Raw genomic sequence first — 15,584 nt, forward strand, 5'->3', positions numbered from 1 at the left:
ACTATAACCTGGTGTTGTGCGATTTTTAACTTTGTACACCCCATTTCAACACCGGCATCTCCAAATCACGAATTAGTTTAGCTTCCTGTCACATTAATTAACACCGATTGCACTATTTTTAGCTGATTGACAGATTACTGCCACGACCAGGCAGTTCCCTGTTGAACAAAGCAAACTAACTTACTGGAAGGTTGTTAGTTTCGTGCTCTAAGATTCAACCCGAAAACAAAGGTTGCCTGAACTCACACGTGAACCTAATTGGCTACTCTTTCTGTTTACGTCTCATCGTGCGCCTCTTCTTGCAACAGTATATGAAAAAAAAGGTGTACTGACAAATCACTGGTGGCCTCTGTAATAAGTTTCGGCCAATGCAGACCTTCATCGAGAATGCTTTACTTTAAGTGCATTTGCCGGCTGGACAAGCACGGCTCGATGGATCCCCTCAAAGCAGCCGTAGATAGCGACTTGGTTTGCAGAAGGGAGAGAATCGCGAGGGTTTCACCGCAAGGGTTAACGGTGCGCGTTGATTGGGCCGGGATGTGCGAGGAGGGGAGGGGATTGGATGGCGCGGCGAAGGAGGCGGGGTCTAGCGCTGTCCCGGAGCTCGCGACTGAAGAGCAACAGAAGTGTTTTGGGGCGGCCGGCAGAGCGCTATACCGGCTGCTTCCAGGGGGCTGTACGGTACTCAGTCAGCTCAGAGCCATGTGAACTTCAGTCCCTGGTGAATCCCAGAGGCACAGCGGGCGAGAGGCAGAGGGAGAAAGGAAGGAAGGAGTACATGCGAAGTTAGTGCTGGGAGTTGGACATCGGGCATCGTTCGGCACTTTTCGGCCCGGCCCCATGTCAGCATGAGTTTCCGAGAGCTCGACCGCACAGAAAAGTCTGGGAGACGCGAAGTGTCGAAATGTTTGAGTCGAAAGTCTGATTGTGATTGTTGCAGCCAAACGTCCGACTGTTTTTAACTGGAGACTTGAGCGCTGCTCGGATCGTTTTTGGGGGTGGGGGGGAGGAGATATGTTTTGAATCCTTACGTTCGACAGAGATGCAAAAAGCCATGTTCAAGAAAATGAGTTTAAATTATTTGTTTTTACCGTATCTAGTTTTTTACCTGTTGTTGCAAGACGTCAGCGGTAAGTTTAAACGATAGTTAAACCGTTGAGCTCGATGTCGTTAATTGTAAATACCAGTGATGTCAGGAGTGTGTCTTATGTTTTGTTGCTGACGCTTCACGTTTGTGGGATAAACCTTGATTTGATTTGCAGTGTTGGCTCTGCTGAACTTCAGCATGAACATAATCTGAAGATGTGGAAAACAAGCAATTCACGCCCTTACTCAATGGTCACTCATAGGAAAGTGACGTCTTTATTTGTATCGCAGGTTCCAATATTTGTACAAGTGGACGTGCTACCTCCTGCAAAGAGTGTTTGCTTATTCATCCTGACTGTGGATGGTGTGTTCAAGAGGTAGGCTGCTCAGCAAACTTAAAGATTTGCGATAAACTCACAAGCTGTCAGTTTACGAACCGTTATGTTTTGCTGTAACCTCCATTTTCACTGTTGAATGGAATATTTAGGTTGACTCGTGATTGCGGTTATTTGTCCTTTGGTTCTATGGCTGCTAATGACAATGGCCTTTAGGGAAATATATGGATAAAAGTGTGGGAAATGTGTCCAGCTTAGTAGTTTAAAAGTGTCAATAATAAGTAATTACGATTGCACTTTGTCAGTGAGTTTGTAATGTGCGGCCTGGCAGCAGATTATCAAATATAATAGGAAAAGTTGTTCAGCAAATTCTATTATGATGGGAAGCAACAATGAAAACTTACCAAATACTTTGACCGAGTGGAGGCACTGCAACATCGCCACTGGTAGAAAGGTATAATCGGCAGATGAATTCTCGTAAATACAGTATGGACTTAGAGTTGTATTGGAAGCAAAATATGCCTTTTTAAATAACTGGATTACATCTCAATCATTTATTATTATATCATTATAATTATTTTATTTATTATTATTATTTTTGATCTTCAATCTCACCGGTGTGTTATGTCGATTTCAGCCACACGTATACGTCTCGTAACACGTTTGTTGTTAACATCTGCTTAAAATGGAATTTCAAATGTGTACCGTCACACAGCATGAAAAGAGTGGCATGGTGGCTCAGTAATTAGCACGACTACCTCATAGTGCCAGGGATTCTGTTCGATTCCAGCCGCAGGTGAACTGTCTGCGTGAGTTTGCATATTGTCTGCGTTGGTTTTTTCCCACAATCCAAAGATGTCCGGCTTCGGTGATTGGCCATGGTAAATTGCCCCATAGTGGTATCAGGGATGTGTAGGTTAGGTGCATTAGTCAGGGTAAATGGGAATGGGTTCGTATGGACTTGTTGGGCCAAAGGGTCTGTTTTCATACTGTATCCAAGTTACAGAATGTGTGAAAAGTTGTGATTCTCTTCGTTTTCTGGTTTATACCAATTAGAGTTTTTCCAGAGTCAACAAGGTCTAAGAATGTGTAGTTCTATGCTCCCATTTGGATTGAAACAAACAAAATACTTTCAGGAGCTCAGTAAAAAATGTCTAGGTGTCTACTCATTATAGAAAGAGGAGGAGACAGTACAGACTCATGAGACTGATCTGCTGCCATGATACATCAGGGTGATGTGTTGTTTAGATCAGTTTATCTGCCTTTATTTTATGACCTTTGTAAAGTCATGGTCTACCAAAGATCTATAACTTGGTTTTGAACATTTCATTGATCCAGTATTAATTGCCTTTCATGGGAATGAGTTCCAGATTTCTGTGACCATTTGTATGAAAAGTGCTTCCTGATTTTGTTTCTCAATGACCTGTTCTGTTAATAGTATTATGCCCTCATGTACTGCTAGCCAGCAAGGAATGTAATTCTGGAGTCTGAACAAAGTTGTATTCCTGATGAAGGGCTTTTGCCCGAAACGTCAATTTCGCTGCACTTTGGATGCTGCCTGAACTGCTGTGCTCTTCCAGCACCACTAATCCAGTACCTAACTGATGTCAAGAGTGTAGTTCTGGAGTGGAGTGCTTTATCAATTCCTGATGAAGGGCTAATGCTCAAAATGTTAATACTCCTGCTCGGATGCTGCCTGACCTGCTCACTCTTGAGTCTGACATCCAGCATCTGCAGTCCTCACTTTCTCCTCCCTGTACCTAACTGAAGTATTACTTGCTAACTGTTGAATTCTAATCTGTTTGAGATAACATCAACACTCTATTAGCTATTTTTTGTCATTTAGACTAATTTGAATTCACTTGCACACATGGAAACAAAAGTCTTTTTTTTTGCTCTTGTGCTTACAATCTCTACTGAGTTTTAAAACTAAGATTGATTTGTCTTTGGTTCTGAAGTAGATGATTCTATACAATTCTTCTTTGAACTACAACTATCATAGTTTTCATTCTCAAAATCTGCCTGTGATCCTTCAGCTCATCTGCGCTGTGTTCCTTCTAACTTAGTGTCACCTGCAAATTTTTATGTATACCACTCTTTGTCCCTTTCTTCAAAGCTGTGTCAATAACAAGCAGACTTCATAAACCCTTCTCCAACAATAACTGCAAGGAAATCTTGTCACAAAGCAGACATTCATTCATCTACAAAGCCCCTTTCATTTCTACTGTGTCCAACTTTCTCCAACTTTCTCCAAAGATCTCCCATCACCTTGCACTATTGCTGAACTTGGATACTTTTCTACTTTCTCTCTATCTCCAATCAGATTCTATACAACTCTTCCTGTCCATATGATTCACCTTCTTTTCCCTTGATCCAATTAAAATGCTGAACCATATCCCTTCCTGGCTTTGTTAGCTGATATTGTTAATGGTTTCAATTTCTTAAGCTTTTCCTCTTCCTTTCAAATCTTCCATCACCTTCCCTTTTCTCAGTATAAGCCATTCTTGACCCCTTCTTGATGCCCTAACCAATGCTCAATTTCCAATTGCCTTTTACTTCCCAAAGTAATTTAATGTCTATCTAATCCGTGCCCATACTTTCTGCAGTTCCATGTTTGAAGCCATCCAATCAAGTTTCTAACTGTGCCCCTGTATTGAAACAGTTGCAAATGGATCCCATGACAGAGTGACCAAGATAAAGCATCTCTTCTCATTCTTCCTAACCTTTATACCGCTGACTGCAAATATTCACTTTCAACTTGTCCTCCATTGCCCAGTTTGTGTGGGATTTCCCTCACCTGGTTCCAGTCTTACCAACCAGCCATGGTCAGAAAATTAATTGTCGTGTCTTCTCCTTAACCTCCTGGTCTTTTAGTTCTGGAGTTTTCAAATAATCTGTTATGGCTGCGTCCTATTTCTCATTGACATTCTGCCACATCAAAACTCCTCCGGTTCCACTTGTAAGCTCATAATACTCTTGATTCCACTGATGTCTCTGATTTATTAAATTGTCCAAAATATAATACTAAAGCACTGAGGTTTGTTCCAATTAAATATTGGGAAAACCAAATATATTATCTTCATTTTATTGAAGTAATGAACACTATCCAACTTCCTAACAGCTATTTGTTTATTGACACTGTTTGCAACTTTGACTGTAACTGACTCTGACATTTGTCTTCCAAGCACATAGCTACTCCATCACCATAACTGTCTACTTTTACCTCTGCATCATTACCCATTTCAAGGCCTTGAGCTAATCTGCTGAAACCATCATCCATGTTCTTAAATATTATTTCCATGCTCACCTGACCCACTTCCCATTTTCAGTGCTACATAAACTTGAGGACATACAAAATTCTACTACCTGTATTCTAACTTCCAACAAGTTCCAGCAATCATCACCTCTCTGCTGATTTATATCAGCTTCTGGATGGCAAAACCTCAATTTAAAATTGACTCTTGTTTTCAAATCACTGTATTGCCTCTCTCTCTTTCTCTCTAACAACCTCCTCGCTCTTTCTGATCTCTGATTTTTATTTTAAATGGCTCCAACTTTGAAAACCATGTCTCATAGAGACCTAAGTCCTAAACTCTGAATTCCCTCCCTAAATCTCATTGATTCATTATCTCTTTGTCCTTCTTTTAATGACCTGCAGGCAACATACCTGTTTGATCAAGCTTTTGAAACACCTTTGAATCCAACTTCTGCATCCCAATCAGTTGCCACTAATGCCATAGGATTATCACAAATAAAATGCACTGTTGTTTTGCTAATATTTTGATTTATTATTGGCATGTACCGAGGTATAGTGAAAAGTATTGTACTGCATGCTAACCAGACAAATCATACCTTAATCAGTACAACAAGGTCATAGAACAGAATGCAGAATATAGTGCTAGACCTGCAGAGAGGATGCAGTGAAAGATCAACTCTAATATATGAAAGGTCTATTCATAAGTTTGATAACAGCAGGGAAGAAGCTGTTCTTAAATCTGTTGGTACATGTTTTCAAACTTCAAAAGAGTATAACTGGAGATATATGATTATGTTGGCTGCTTTCCCGAGGCAGCACAAAGTAAAGGTAGAGTCAATGGATGGACGGCTGGTTTTCACGCTGGACCGGGTTGCATTCACAACTCTCTAATTTCTTGCAATTTTGCGCAGAGCAGTTGCCATATCAAGTTGTCATGAATCCCATAGGAAGTTTTCTATTTTTCTGTAAAAAATTGGGAGGAATCATTGTGAATGTGCCAAATTTCCTGAGCCTTCTGAGGAAATAGAGGAATGGGTGAGCTTCCTTGACTGCAGTATTGACTTGGACCGAGAAGACAGATCATTTGGTGATATTTACTCCTTAGAACTTGAAGCTTACAACCCCCTCCACTTCAGCAGCATTGATACAGATGGGAGTGTGCCCTGAAGCCAATAACCAGCTCCTTCATTTTACTGATGCTGGGCGAGAAACTGTTGGCTTTACAGCATGCCACCTATGCTCTCAGTCACTTTCGTGTACCCTGTCTTGTCCTTGGTTGAAATCCAACGCACTCCATTGGTGTCATCACCAAATTTAGCTCTAACTTCATTTACAAATTTGGCCACATAGTCGTGAATGTATAAGGAGTACAATAAAGGCTGAGTGCACAGTCTTACAGGGCATTGATGTGGAGGGCTATTGTGGAGGAGGTTTTGTTCTATACTGATTATGGTCTGCAGGTCAGGAAGTGAAGGATCCAGTTACAGAAGGGGAGATCAGGGTCCTAGGTCTCAGAGTTCAGAGATAAGTTTTGTTGGAATTATGGTGTTGAATGCAAAGCTGAAGTCAATAACTAGGAGTCCGATATAGGTCTCCTTGTTATCCACATGTTCCAGGGATGAGTATAGATCTCGGGATACTGCGTCTGTCATAGACCTATTTTTTGACCTTGGTGAATTGTAGCAGACTGAGGCAATCTGAAGGACTGGAGTTGATGTGTACCATTACTAATCACTTAGAGTATTTCATATTGATGGGAATGTTAGAGCCACTGGATGGTAGTCATTAAGGCACATTGCCTGATTTTTCTTTGGGATGATACTGGTCTTCTTGAAGAAATGGGAACCTCCATCTTAGTAAGGAGAGATTAAAGATGTTGCTCTCAAGAAGGCCAATCTAACATCTACAGTGGTGACAGTGGGTACAGGTGCACCTGAATCTCTTCTCTTTTGTGGAATGGTCCATTCAGATAGTAGTTGAAAATGTGTTGCTGGTTAAAGCACAGCAGGTCAGGCAGCATCCAAGGAATAGGAAATTCGACGTTTCGGGCATAAGCCCTTCATCAGGAATGAGGAGAGGGTGCCAGGCAGGCTAAGATAAAAGGTAGGGAGGAGGGACTTGGGGGAGGGGCGATGGAGATGTGATAGGTGGAAGGAGGTCAAGGTGAGGGTGATAGGCTGGAGTGGGGTGGGAGCGGAGAGGTCAGGAAGAAGATTGCAGGTTAGGAGGGCGGTGCTGAGTTGAGGGAACCGACTGAGACAAGGTGGGGGGAGGGGAAATGAGGAAACTGGAGAAATCTGAGTTCATCCCTTGTGGCTGGAGGGTTCCCAGGCGGAAGATGAGGCGCTCTTCCTCCAACCGTCGTGTTGTTATGTTTTGCCGGTGGAGGAGTCCAAGGACCTGCATGTCCTCGGTGGAGTGGGAGGGAGAGTTAAAGTGTTGAGCCACGGGGTGGTTGGGTTGGTTGGTCCGGGCGTCCCTGAGGTGTTCTCTGAAGCGTTCCGCAAGTAAGCGGCCCGTCTCCCCAATGTAGAGGAGGCCACATCGGGTGCAGCGGATGCAATAGATGATGTGTGTGTGGAGGTACAGGTGAACTTGTGGCGGATATGGAAGGATCCCTTGGGGCCTTGGAGGGAAGTGAGAGAGGAAGTGTGGGCGCAAGTTTTACATTTCCTGCGGTTGCAGGGGAAGGTGTCGGGAGTGGAGGTTGGGTTGGTGGGGGGTGTGGACCTGACGAGGGAGTCACGAAGGGAGTGGTCTTTGCGGAACACTGATAGGGGAGGGAAATATATCCCTGGTGGTGGGGTCCGTTTGGATGTGGCGGAAATGATGGCGAATGATACGTTGTATACGGAGGTTGGTGGGGTGGTAGGTGAGAACCAGTGGGGTTCTGTCTTGGTGGCGGTTGGAGGAGCGGGGCTCAAGGGCAGAGGAGCGGGAAGTGGAGGAGATGCGGTGGAGGGCATCGTCGATCACGTTTGGGGGGAATCTGCAGTCCTTGAAGAAAGAGGCCATCTGGGCTGTGCGGTGTTGGAACTGGTCCTCCTGGGAGCAGATGCGGCGGAGACGAAGGAATTGGGAATATGGGATGGAGTTTTTACAGGGGGCAGGGTGGGAGGAGGTGTAGTCCAGATAGCTGTGGGAGTCAGTCGGTTTATAGTAGATGTCTGTGTTGAGTTGGTCGCCTGAGATAGAAATGGAAAGGTCTAGGAAGGGGAGGGAGGAGTCTGAGACAGTCCAGGTGAATTTGAGGTCGGGATGGAAGGTGTTAGTAGAGTTGATGAACTGTTCAACCTCCTCGTGGGAGCACGAGGCAGCGCCGATACAGTCATCGATGTAGCGGAGGAAAAGGTGGGGGGTGGTGCCAGTGTAGTTGCGGAAGATGGACTGTTCCACATATCCTACGAAGAGACAGGCATAGCTGGGGCCCATGCGGGTGCCCATGGCAACTCCTTTAGTTTGGAGGAAGTGGGAGGATTGAAAAGAGAAGTTATTCAGGGTGAGGACCAGTTCAGTCAGTCGAAGGAGGGTGTCAATGGAAGGGTACTGGTTGGTGCGGCGGGAAAGGAAGAAGCGGAGGGCTTTGAGTCCTTCGTGATGGGGGATGGAGTTGTACAGGGACTGGATGTCCATAGTGAAAATAAGGTGTTGGGGACCGGGGAAGCGAAAATCCTGGAGGAGGTGGAGGGCGTGGGTGGTGTCCCGAACGTAGGTGGGGAGTTCTTGGACTAAAGGGGACAGAACCGTGTCAAGGTATGCGGAGATGAGTTCGGTGGGGGCAGGAGCAGGCTGAGACAATGGGTCGGCCGGGGCATTCAGGTTTGTGGATTTTGGGCAGGAGGTAGAAACGGGCGGTGCGGGGTTGTTGGACTATGAGGTTGGAGGCGGTGGATGGGAGATCCCCTGAAGTGATGAGGTTATGGATGGTCTGGGAGATGATGGTTTGGTGGTGGGAGGTGGGGTCGTGGTCGAGGGGCGATAAAAGGAGGTGTCCGCGAGTTGGCGTTTGGCCTCAGCGGTATAAAGGTCGGTGCACCTCCCTTGTCTGCCGGTTTGATGGTGAGGTTGGGATTGGAGCGGAGGGAGTGGAGGGCTGTACGTTCTGAGGGTGAGAGGTTGGAGTGGGTAAGAGGGGTGGACAGGTTGAGTCGGTTAATGTCGCGGCGGCAGTTGGCTATAAATAGATCGAGGGCGGATAAGAGGCCAGCACGGGGTGTCCAGGTGGATGGGGTGTGTTGGAGGCGGGAGAAGGGGTCGTCAGAGGGTGGGCGGGAGTCTTGGTTGTGAAAGTAGGCACGGAGGCGAAGGCGGCGGAAGAATTGTTCAATATCTCGCCGCGTGTTGAACTCATTGATTCGAGGGCGTAGGGGAATGAAGGTGAGGCCTCTGCTGAGGACTGATCTTTCATCCTCAGAGAGGGGGAGGTCTGGAGGGATGGTGAAGATCCGGCAAGGCTGGGAGCTAGGACCTGGTGTGGGACTGGAGCTGGGGGTGGGGGCGGGGTTAGGGGCGGGGGCAGCACCAACCATTCAGATAGTAACCTATTTGCATTCCCCATTCTGCCATGCGAGTTAACTACATAGCCAACCATGATCTTCTCTTTATAAATCCAATCTCATTCTTTTTGATCAACCAGTGTGTCTAACCACTCAGTTACTGTATTTAATGATATGTTTCGGTAATTTTCAATGTCTTAGTTATTCTTCTTCCTCCTTTTAAATAATGAACAACATTCACAATTTTCTTTTATTCAAAAGCACAATACCTGAATCCAGAGAGTTAACATGAGCAATTTTCTTTAAACCTTGGATACTTCAAGATATTTCACTGACTTAAAATGCATTTTGTATTTTTTTAAAAGTTGCATTAAATGTAGTGACATTCCTACTTTGACCAATGTTTGGATTCCACTGTGCTGATTTTTTTTCTGTTTTTTTTCATATGAAAATAAATACAAATAATTCATTTGGTATATGTTTTATTAGCAGGAGTATACTTTCCTGCATCCATTTGTAGTGGATGCAGGAAAGTATTTGCTTTTTCATTAAAGCCCTGTGCTTTGAGTTTCAATATCCCTTGCAGATATTTTTGTTTCATTTGTGCGTCCCACCACTTCCTTTGTTAACCTTTTTAATAAAAGTCTCCACTTCTGGATTTTCACTTTTCATTGTATTTATTTACTTTTCTCTTCCTTATGTACTCAAATGTCTCTCACATATATTTACATTTGGTTACAATATTTAAGGTGCTCCTTGAATGATAGATTCTCAGGGACAATGCACAGATTGTTCTGCAAATTAATTCAAGTCTGCATCAGTAAGGATGACAATTTAAAGGATTGTAATAAATGCATATTTACATGGAGTTTAATCAATGCTTCAGGGACTTTGATGTTCAAATTGCTTTTCTAAAAAAGTAAAAATGTTCACTTTAATTGTTCTTTTCTTATATCCCACAATATTCTTACAATGAGTTACTTATAAAGAAGCATTGAATTGAAAATAAGTCTAAGTCACCACTTTAGAAGAATAAAAATATTTGTGTCTGTGATTTTGTTCTTCCCAATACGAGAAATGAAGCCAACATGAGGAATTTCTTTATTTTGCAATTTATACTTGGTGGTTGGAATAAACTTGATCTTTTAATTCTTAGCTAGAAGTAAAGCTTAAAGATGGGGTTCTTTAGCTGAGAATTAACCAGAGGTCAGGGTGGTATTTTAAGCTTTTGAAAGTAAAATTGGAGTTATTGATTGCTGACTGTGAGCTACAAAGATTTTAATTCAATCAAGAAGATTTGAGGGTACTACAAACCACAGAAACAGTACAATGGTGGTTTAGAACTAAAAGGAGAGTTTCCAATTTGAAAAAAATATGCTAAATGTCAAAGCCAGCTAATTGTTTATGGTCCATGCTTATTCATAAACCATTTTATGGTACTTACCATGAAATGATTAAAAAGATCTTCTGATTAAGTTGGTGTGATAAGTGAAAGGACAGCAAGTCTGATTTTTACTTATCAGTATCTGTAGGGATTAATACATTATTTATCCATTTGTGTGCACACATTTTACATAATTTATTTATCTGTTTAAAGATTCCATATGATTTGATGGAGGTGAATAACATTTCCAGTGTTGTATTAGATGAATGGTTATCTCAGTTTGAAAAGTTCCATCAAACCTATCAATGCAAGATCATTTCTTAGGATAACATGAATTCTGATATTATAAACCAATGAATGAATTAACATAAAAAGAGATACTCAGCAGGTCTGGCAGCATATAATGGGATAGCATGGAACAGACCCTTCGATTCAACTTGTCCATACTGACCAGGTTTCCCAAACTACACTCGTTCCATTTGCTTGTGTTTGGCTCTCACTCCTCAATCTTTCCCATTCATATACCTGTCCAATTATCTTTTAAATGTTGTAACTGGACCTGCATCTACCACTTTCTTTGGCATCTCATTCCACATATGAACCACCCTCTGTAGAAAAAGTTGCACCTCAGGTCCCTCTTAAATCTTTTTCATACCACCTTAAAATTATGTCCTCTAGTTTTGAACTCCTCCCACCATAGGGAAAGGACCATTTGCAATTTTTCTTATCTGTGCCCCCTATGAACTTATAAACCCCCAAAAAGTGGAGAATGAAACAGTAATAATTTGAGTCGAATGACTCCTCTTCAGAATAAATTTGTTTTTTTTCTCAACAATGTACTTAAATGGTTATTTGCCAATTATATTGCCTCCAGTATAGTGTTTTGACTATATGCAGATGGGCTTGAGTTTCTTCCTTCTCTGCTTTAAAGAACAATGTTTTCTGGCCATTAAAATAAAATATTTGAGGCTTGGAAAATAAAACCATAACCTTTTGAAACTATGCAAGACCGATACCCACAGCTTGAATTTTTGTAGTGCCTTTAGCATTGCAAAACATCCCAAGTTAGTTCAGAGAGGATAAAATAGATAAATGGTGGCAACTGATTTTAGCCAATGTTGGTAGGAATTGGCAAGATTGATTGATTGGGACTGGCACTATTTTACATTCTATCTAAAATCAGTGCAGGATAAAGTTTATGGGACCCATTCTGCCTCTGTTTTACCGAAGTGATGGAGGTTGCAAAAGGCATGAAAAACACTAGGGCTTGCCTATGCTCAGACAAAAGGAAGTGCAGTAATTGGGAGGGATGATATCAGGGGCAGCATGATGGCTCAGTGGTTAGCACCAGGGACCTTATAGAGATTTATAAAATCATAAAGGGCATGGATAGGATAAATAGACAAAGTCCTTTCCGAGGGGTGGGGGAGTCCAGAACTAGAGGGCATAGGTTTAGAGTGAGAGGGAAAAGATATAAAAGAGATCTAAGGGACAACGTTTTAACACAGAGGGTGGTATGTGTATGGAATGAGCTGCCAGAGGAAGTGGTGGAGGCTACTACAGTTGTAACACTTAAAAGGCATCTGGATGGGTATATGCATAGGAAGGTTTTGGAAGGATATGGACCGGGTGCTGGCAGGTAAGACTAGATTGGGTTGGGCTATCTGGTTGGCATGGATGAGTTGGATTGAAGGGTCTGTTTCTGTGCTCCATGACTCTCTAGGAAATGTGGAAGAGGGAGAGGACTGGCATGGGCAAGTAGGCACAACCATATAGGTCCCTCAGATTTTCTTAAGCTTGCTGTTCCACATGGATCATTGTACTCCAGTTGAATGCAGTAGCTAACCTTCAACAAACCCACTTCCAAAGTAGACAGCTGTAACAATGACTGTTATAGTAATCATGCATTTTTCACGCTATTTAGGGTCACAATGCTGGTTGCTATGGTTTGCTGTCCTTGAGACTACCTTGTACAGCTTCAACTCAGTTTTTATATTCTGCCCCTGCACAGTAGCACTTTGTCATATCAGTTTGCTTCACACATGCACAGAAGTTCAGTAGACTGAAAAAATCTTGGAATAATGGCATTTGAGGTTTGTAAGTACACCTGTGGATTGTCGATGTTCTTTTAGTATAACTGCAATTCGTTGCTGCCCAAAAACGTGAAGTAAAGATTTCTATTGAATGATGGCAATGATGTTAAAGAGTTAAAAGTTGACTAGAAAGTGCACAGGAAGCATACATCATGTGAAAAGGACATTCTATATTAGAAAAGCTGTAACAGTCCTAAGATAGTTAAGCAAGAACGGTGATTGAGTTGTCTCTTGTAACTCATTCTCTTGAAAAACCAATTTTCATGTGGTCTACTCTGTCCATTATAATTGCTGAAGTGTTCTTATTTTTTGTTTGCTTTTGATCTTTAAGGAATTTGGCAACAAGGGAAACTTCTCATCAAGATGTGACTTTAGGGAAAGTTTGATTAAAAGAGGATGCAGTATTCACTTTATAGAAAGCCCTCAAAGCAGCATACAGATAGAAAGAAACTTACCATTGAGCAATAAGGGATCAGGATCATCGCAATCAGATGTCATTCAACTTGCACCTCAAAGGATTGCACTCACACTAAGACCAGGTAAAATCTTGTATTACATTCTCCTAGAGATTCATAACTTGAAGAAAAGGAAAATTGAACTTCCAGCCTTCAGCTGAAAGGATGTCACAATTTCATCTTTTTTAAAGACTTTAATCATGCTTTTAGGCATTACTGTATTGAACACTACTGTAGGCCATCTATACTTAAAATGATGGAAAAGAACTTCCCCTTTCATCTTTAACATAATGGATGGAAAAAACGTATTCACAAGTATACTTTACAATTTCCTGTGAGTAACTGGGGAAATTTATGTGGAACCTTAGAATTAATCTTTGGCCTGGATATTTGCAGTCACTGTGTCTCAGAAGCCCTTAAAAATGACAGACTATTCTCCGTTCCAGCCCAGATGACCTCATTCCCATGCTTTCCAGTTTCAGGATTGCCTTTTTAAGGGTTTGGGGTGGATCAGGTCACAAGTTTGCACCTGATTGATTCCACTGCAGGGAGAACAATGTCCTTCTCCATAATTTTCGTGGAGTCAGTTCAGCTTTTCAAAAAGATGCAGTTTGAGGTATTATGACCTGTAGTCTTAATGAAGAAACGTATTGAAATGTAATTCAAAGGATCCAACTTATGCTCCCCAAACCAGCTCCTATGGTCCCTCATGCTAAGGTATAGACCCTAACAACCCCATACAAAGGCATGGCATTTACATGTTCATTCACTAACTATACACTTCATTGAACTAACAAATACTTTTGTGAAAGTAGGATATGTGAAATAACTTATTTTTCAACAGGCCACATTAAAACTCCTGACATCCCAATAATATGCTTGATTGACATCTCTGGCTTTGCTCTGTGCTGTGCATTGCATAATGCTTATTTGTACAAGATAAAGAGGTTTTAAGTTCTTGCACTTTCACTTTGTGATACTTTCAAGGATCTAGATGATTGATACTTCTATTGGGCTGTGCTTAAAATTATTTTTTTCTCTCAAATTGCAAAGTTATCAATGCATGACCTTTTTTTTAATTGTGTTTTCACACATAGTATTGTCACTCGTTTCATACAGTGGGAAAGGAAATGTTGTACTTCAGGATGAAAACATGAAGGGCCACAGTGGTTGTTTGAGGAGAGAGAAATACTTTGGCACTTTCTCCAGAGGCAGGCAGTGCTGTTAATATTTTCTTGACTCCCACTACCTGCCTTGAGTTTGAAAATTTAAGCAGTGGCTTCTGAGAATTTAAACCTGGAACTAGCTTTCATTGTGAGAGCAAACTAACCAAGTTTCCAGCCTAAGTACAAATACTCATGATTTTGTTTATCTTTCAAACTGAGTGAATGTTCCTTCCGCATTCCTGCGTGGTGGACCGTACAGCATTTAACCTTTAGTGGTCCCGTCACTCCTGGATCCTGGCAAGCTGCCTGTGTCTGTGAGTTTCACAATTATTTAAAATACCTGATCTCTGAGCCCATTTTCATGGCAATGTGATTCACAGGAACTGTATATCCAGGAAATAAAACCCACTGTCGGCTATCCTTGAGACCCCAACTCTCCTCATCTTGGAAGTAAATTAACATTTTGAAACACAACAATTTCAACATTCCCAACAACTCCCTGGGTACATTAGAGACTAGCAGTCTGATAATAATGAACAAAAATGCCATTACCTCCAAGTGTGAATGTATTTATAACTCTTCCCAATCCAAGTTATGACTTTCAAATCTTTAATAGTCACATTACCCAGAACAGTTGTTACATGGACTTTTGAATAGGTTACCTGGTCCCTTCATTTTCACTCTGAACAAAAGGCAAGTCCAACAAAGTAACAATCTTCTGAAGCTCAGTATACAGTGACACTTGATTCCATGCAATGATGCCAGAATACAACAAACTTTTTTTTTTAACTGGCACCTAATGAACTGGCAAAAATTATACACCTCACATACTGGAGAGGTTTTCTGTATTGTCACAATCTGTAAGATGTCCAAGTAGTCATTTAAGGGTGCAAATGACAAAGGTCTCTGCCAGTAAGTTTTATTTAAGGCAAAGTTACATTATTATTTAAGTGATTTATGCTGTTAATAAAGTATGAGAGGAGTGTGTGTATACCCTTTTGCATTATATTTCTATTACTTAGTGTGTGTTTTTATAATAATTATGTGGACCTCTTGATCAACTGGTACACTCATGGTTCCATAGGTGCTGGTTAATAAAATGTTTGCTGTATTTGGGATTGAAAGCTCGGTCTGTGGAAGATCAATATTACATTGTATCACCCAAACTGCTTTGTGATTTGTCTTTACCGTTTCTAGATAGATAAAACTTCTATCACAGTTTTATTTATTCTTACTATGAAGTATATGTTTTTGAACATTGCAGAAGATCGAAATCAAGATAATAAAAAAAGACTGTAAACTGCTCATGAACT

At 41.7% G+C, this 15,584-nt stretch overlaps 1 protein-coding gene across 1 annotated transcript in view; it reads left to right on the plus strand.

Moving 5' to 3' along the window:
- Positions 1-603: 603 nt before the first annotated feature.
- Positions 604-15,584, plus strand: part of itgb5 (integrin, beta 5) — a 126,101-nt gene continuing 111,120 nt past the window's right edge. The window contains exons 1-3 of the mRNA XM_060827167.1: positions 604-1,130; positions 1,378-1,463; positions 12,982-13,189. Coding sequence (XP_060683150.1) covers positions 1,043-1,130; positions 1,378-1,463; positions 12,982-13,189 — 382 coding nt within the window. The 5' untranslated portion in view covers positions 604-1,042. The remainder of the gene's footprint in view (positions 1,131-1,377; positions 1,464-12,981; positions 13,190-15,584) is intronic.

The sequence above is a fragment of the Hemiscyllium ocellatum genome, chromosome 7, assembly GCF_020745735.1.
Source record: "Hemiscyllium ocellatum isolate sHemOce1 chromosome 7, sHemOce1.pat.X.cur, whole genome shotgun sequence".
In the NCBI taxonomy this organism is placed as follows: Eukaryota; Metazoa; Chordata; class Chondrichthyes; order Orectolobiformes; family Hemiscylliidae; genus Hemiscyllium; species Hemiscyllium ocellatum.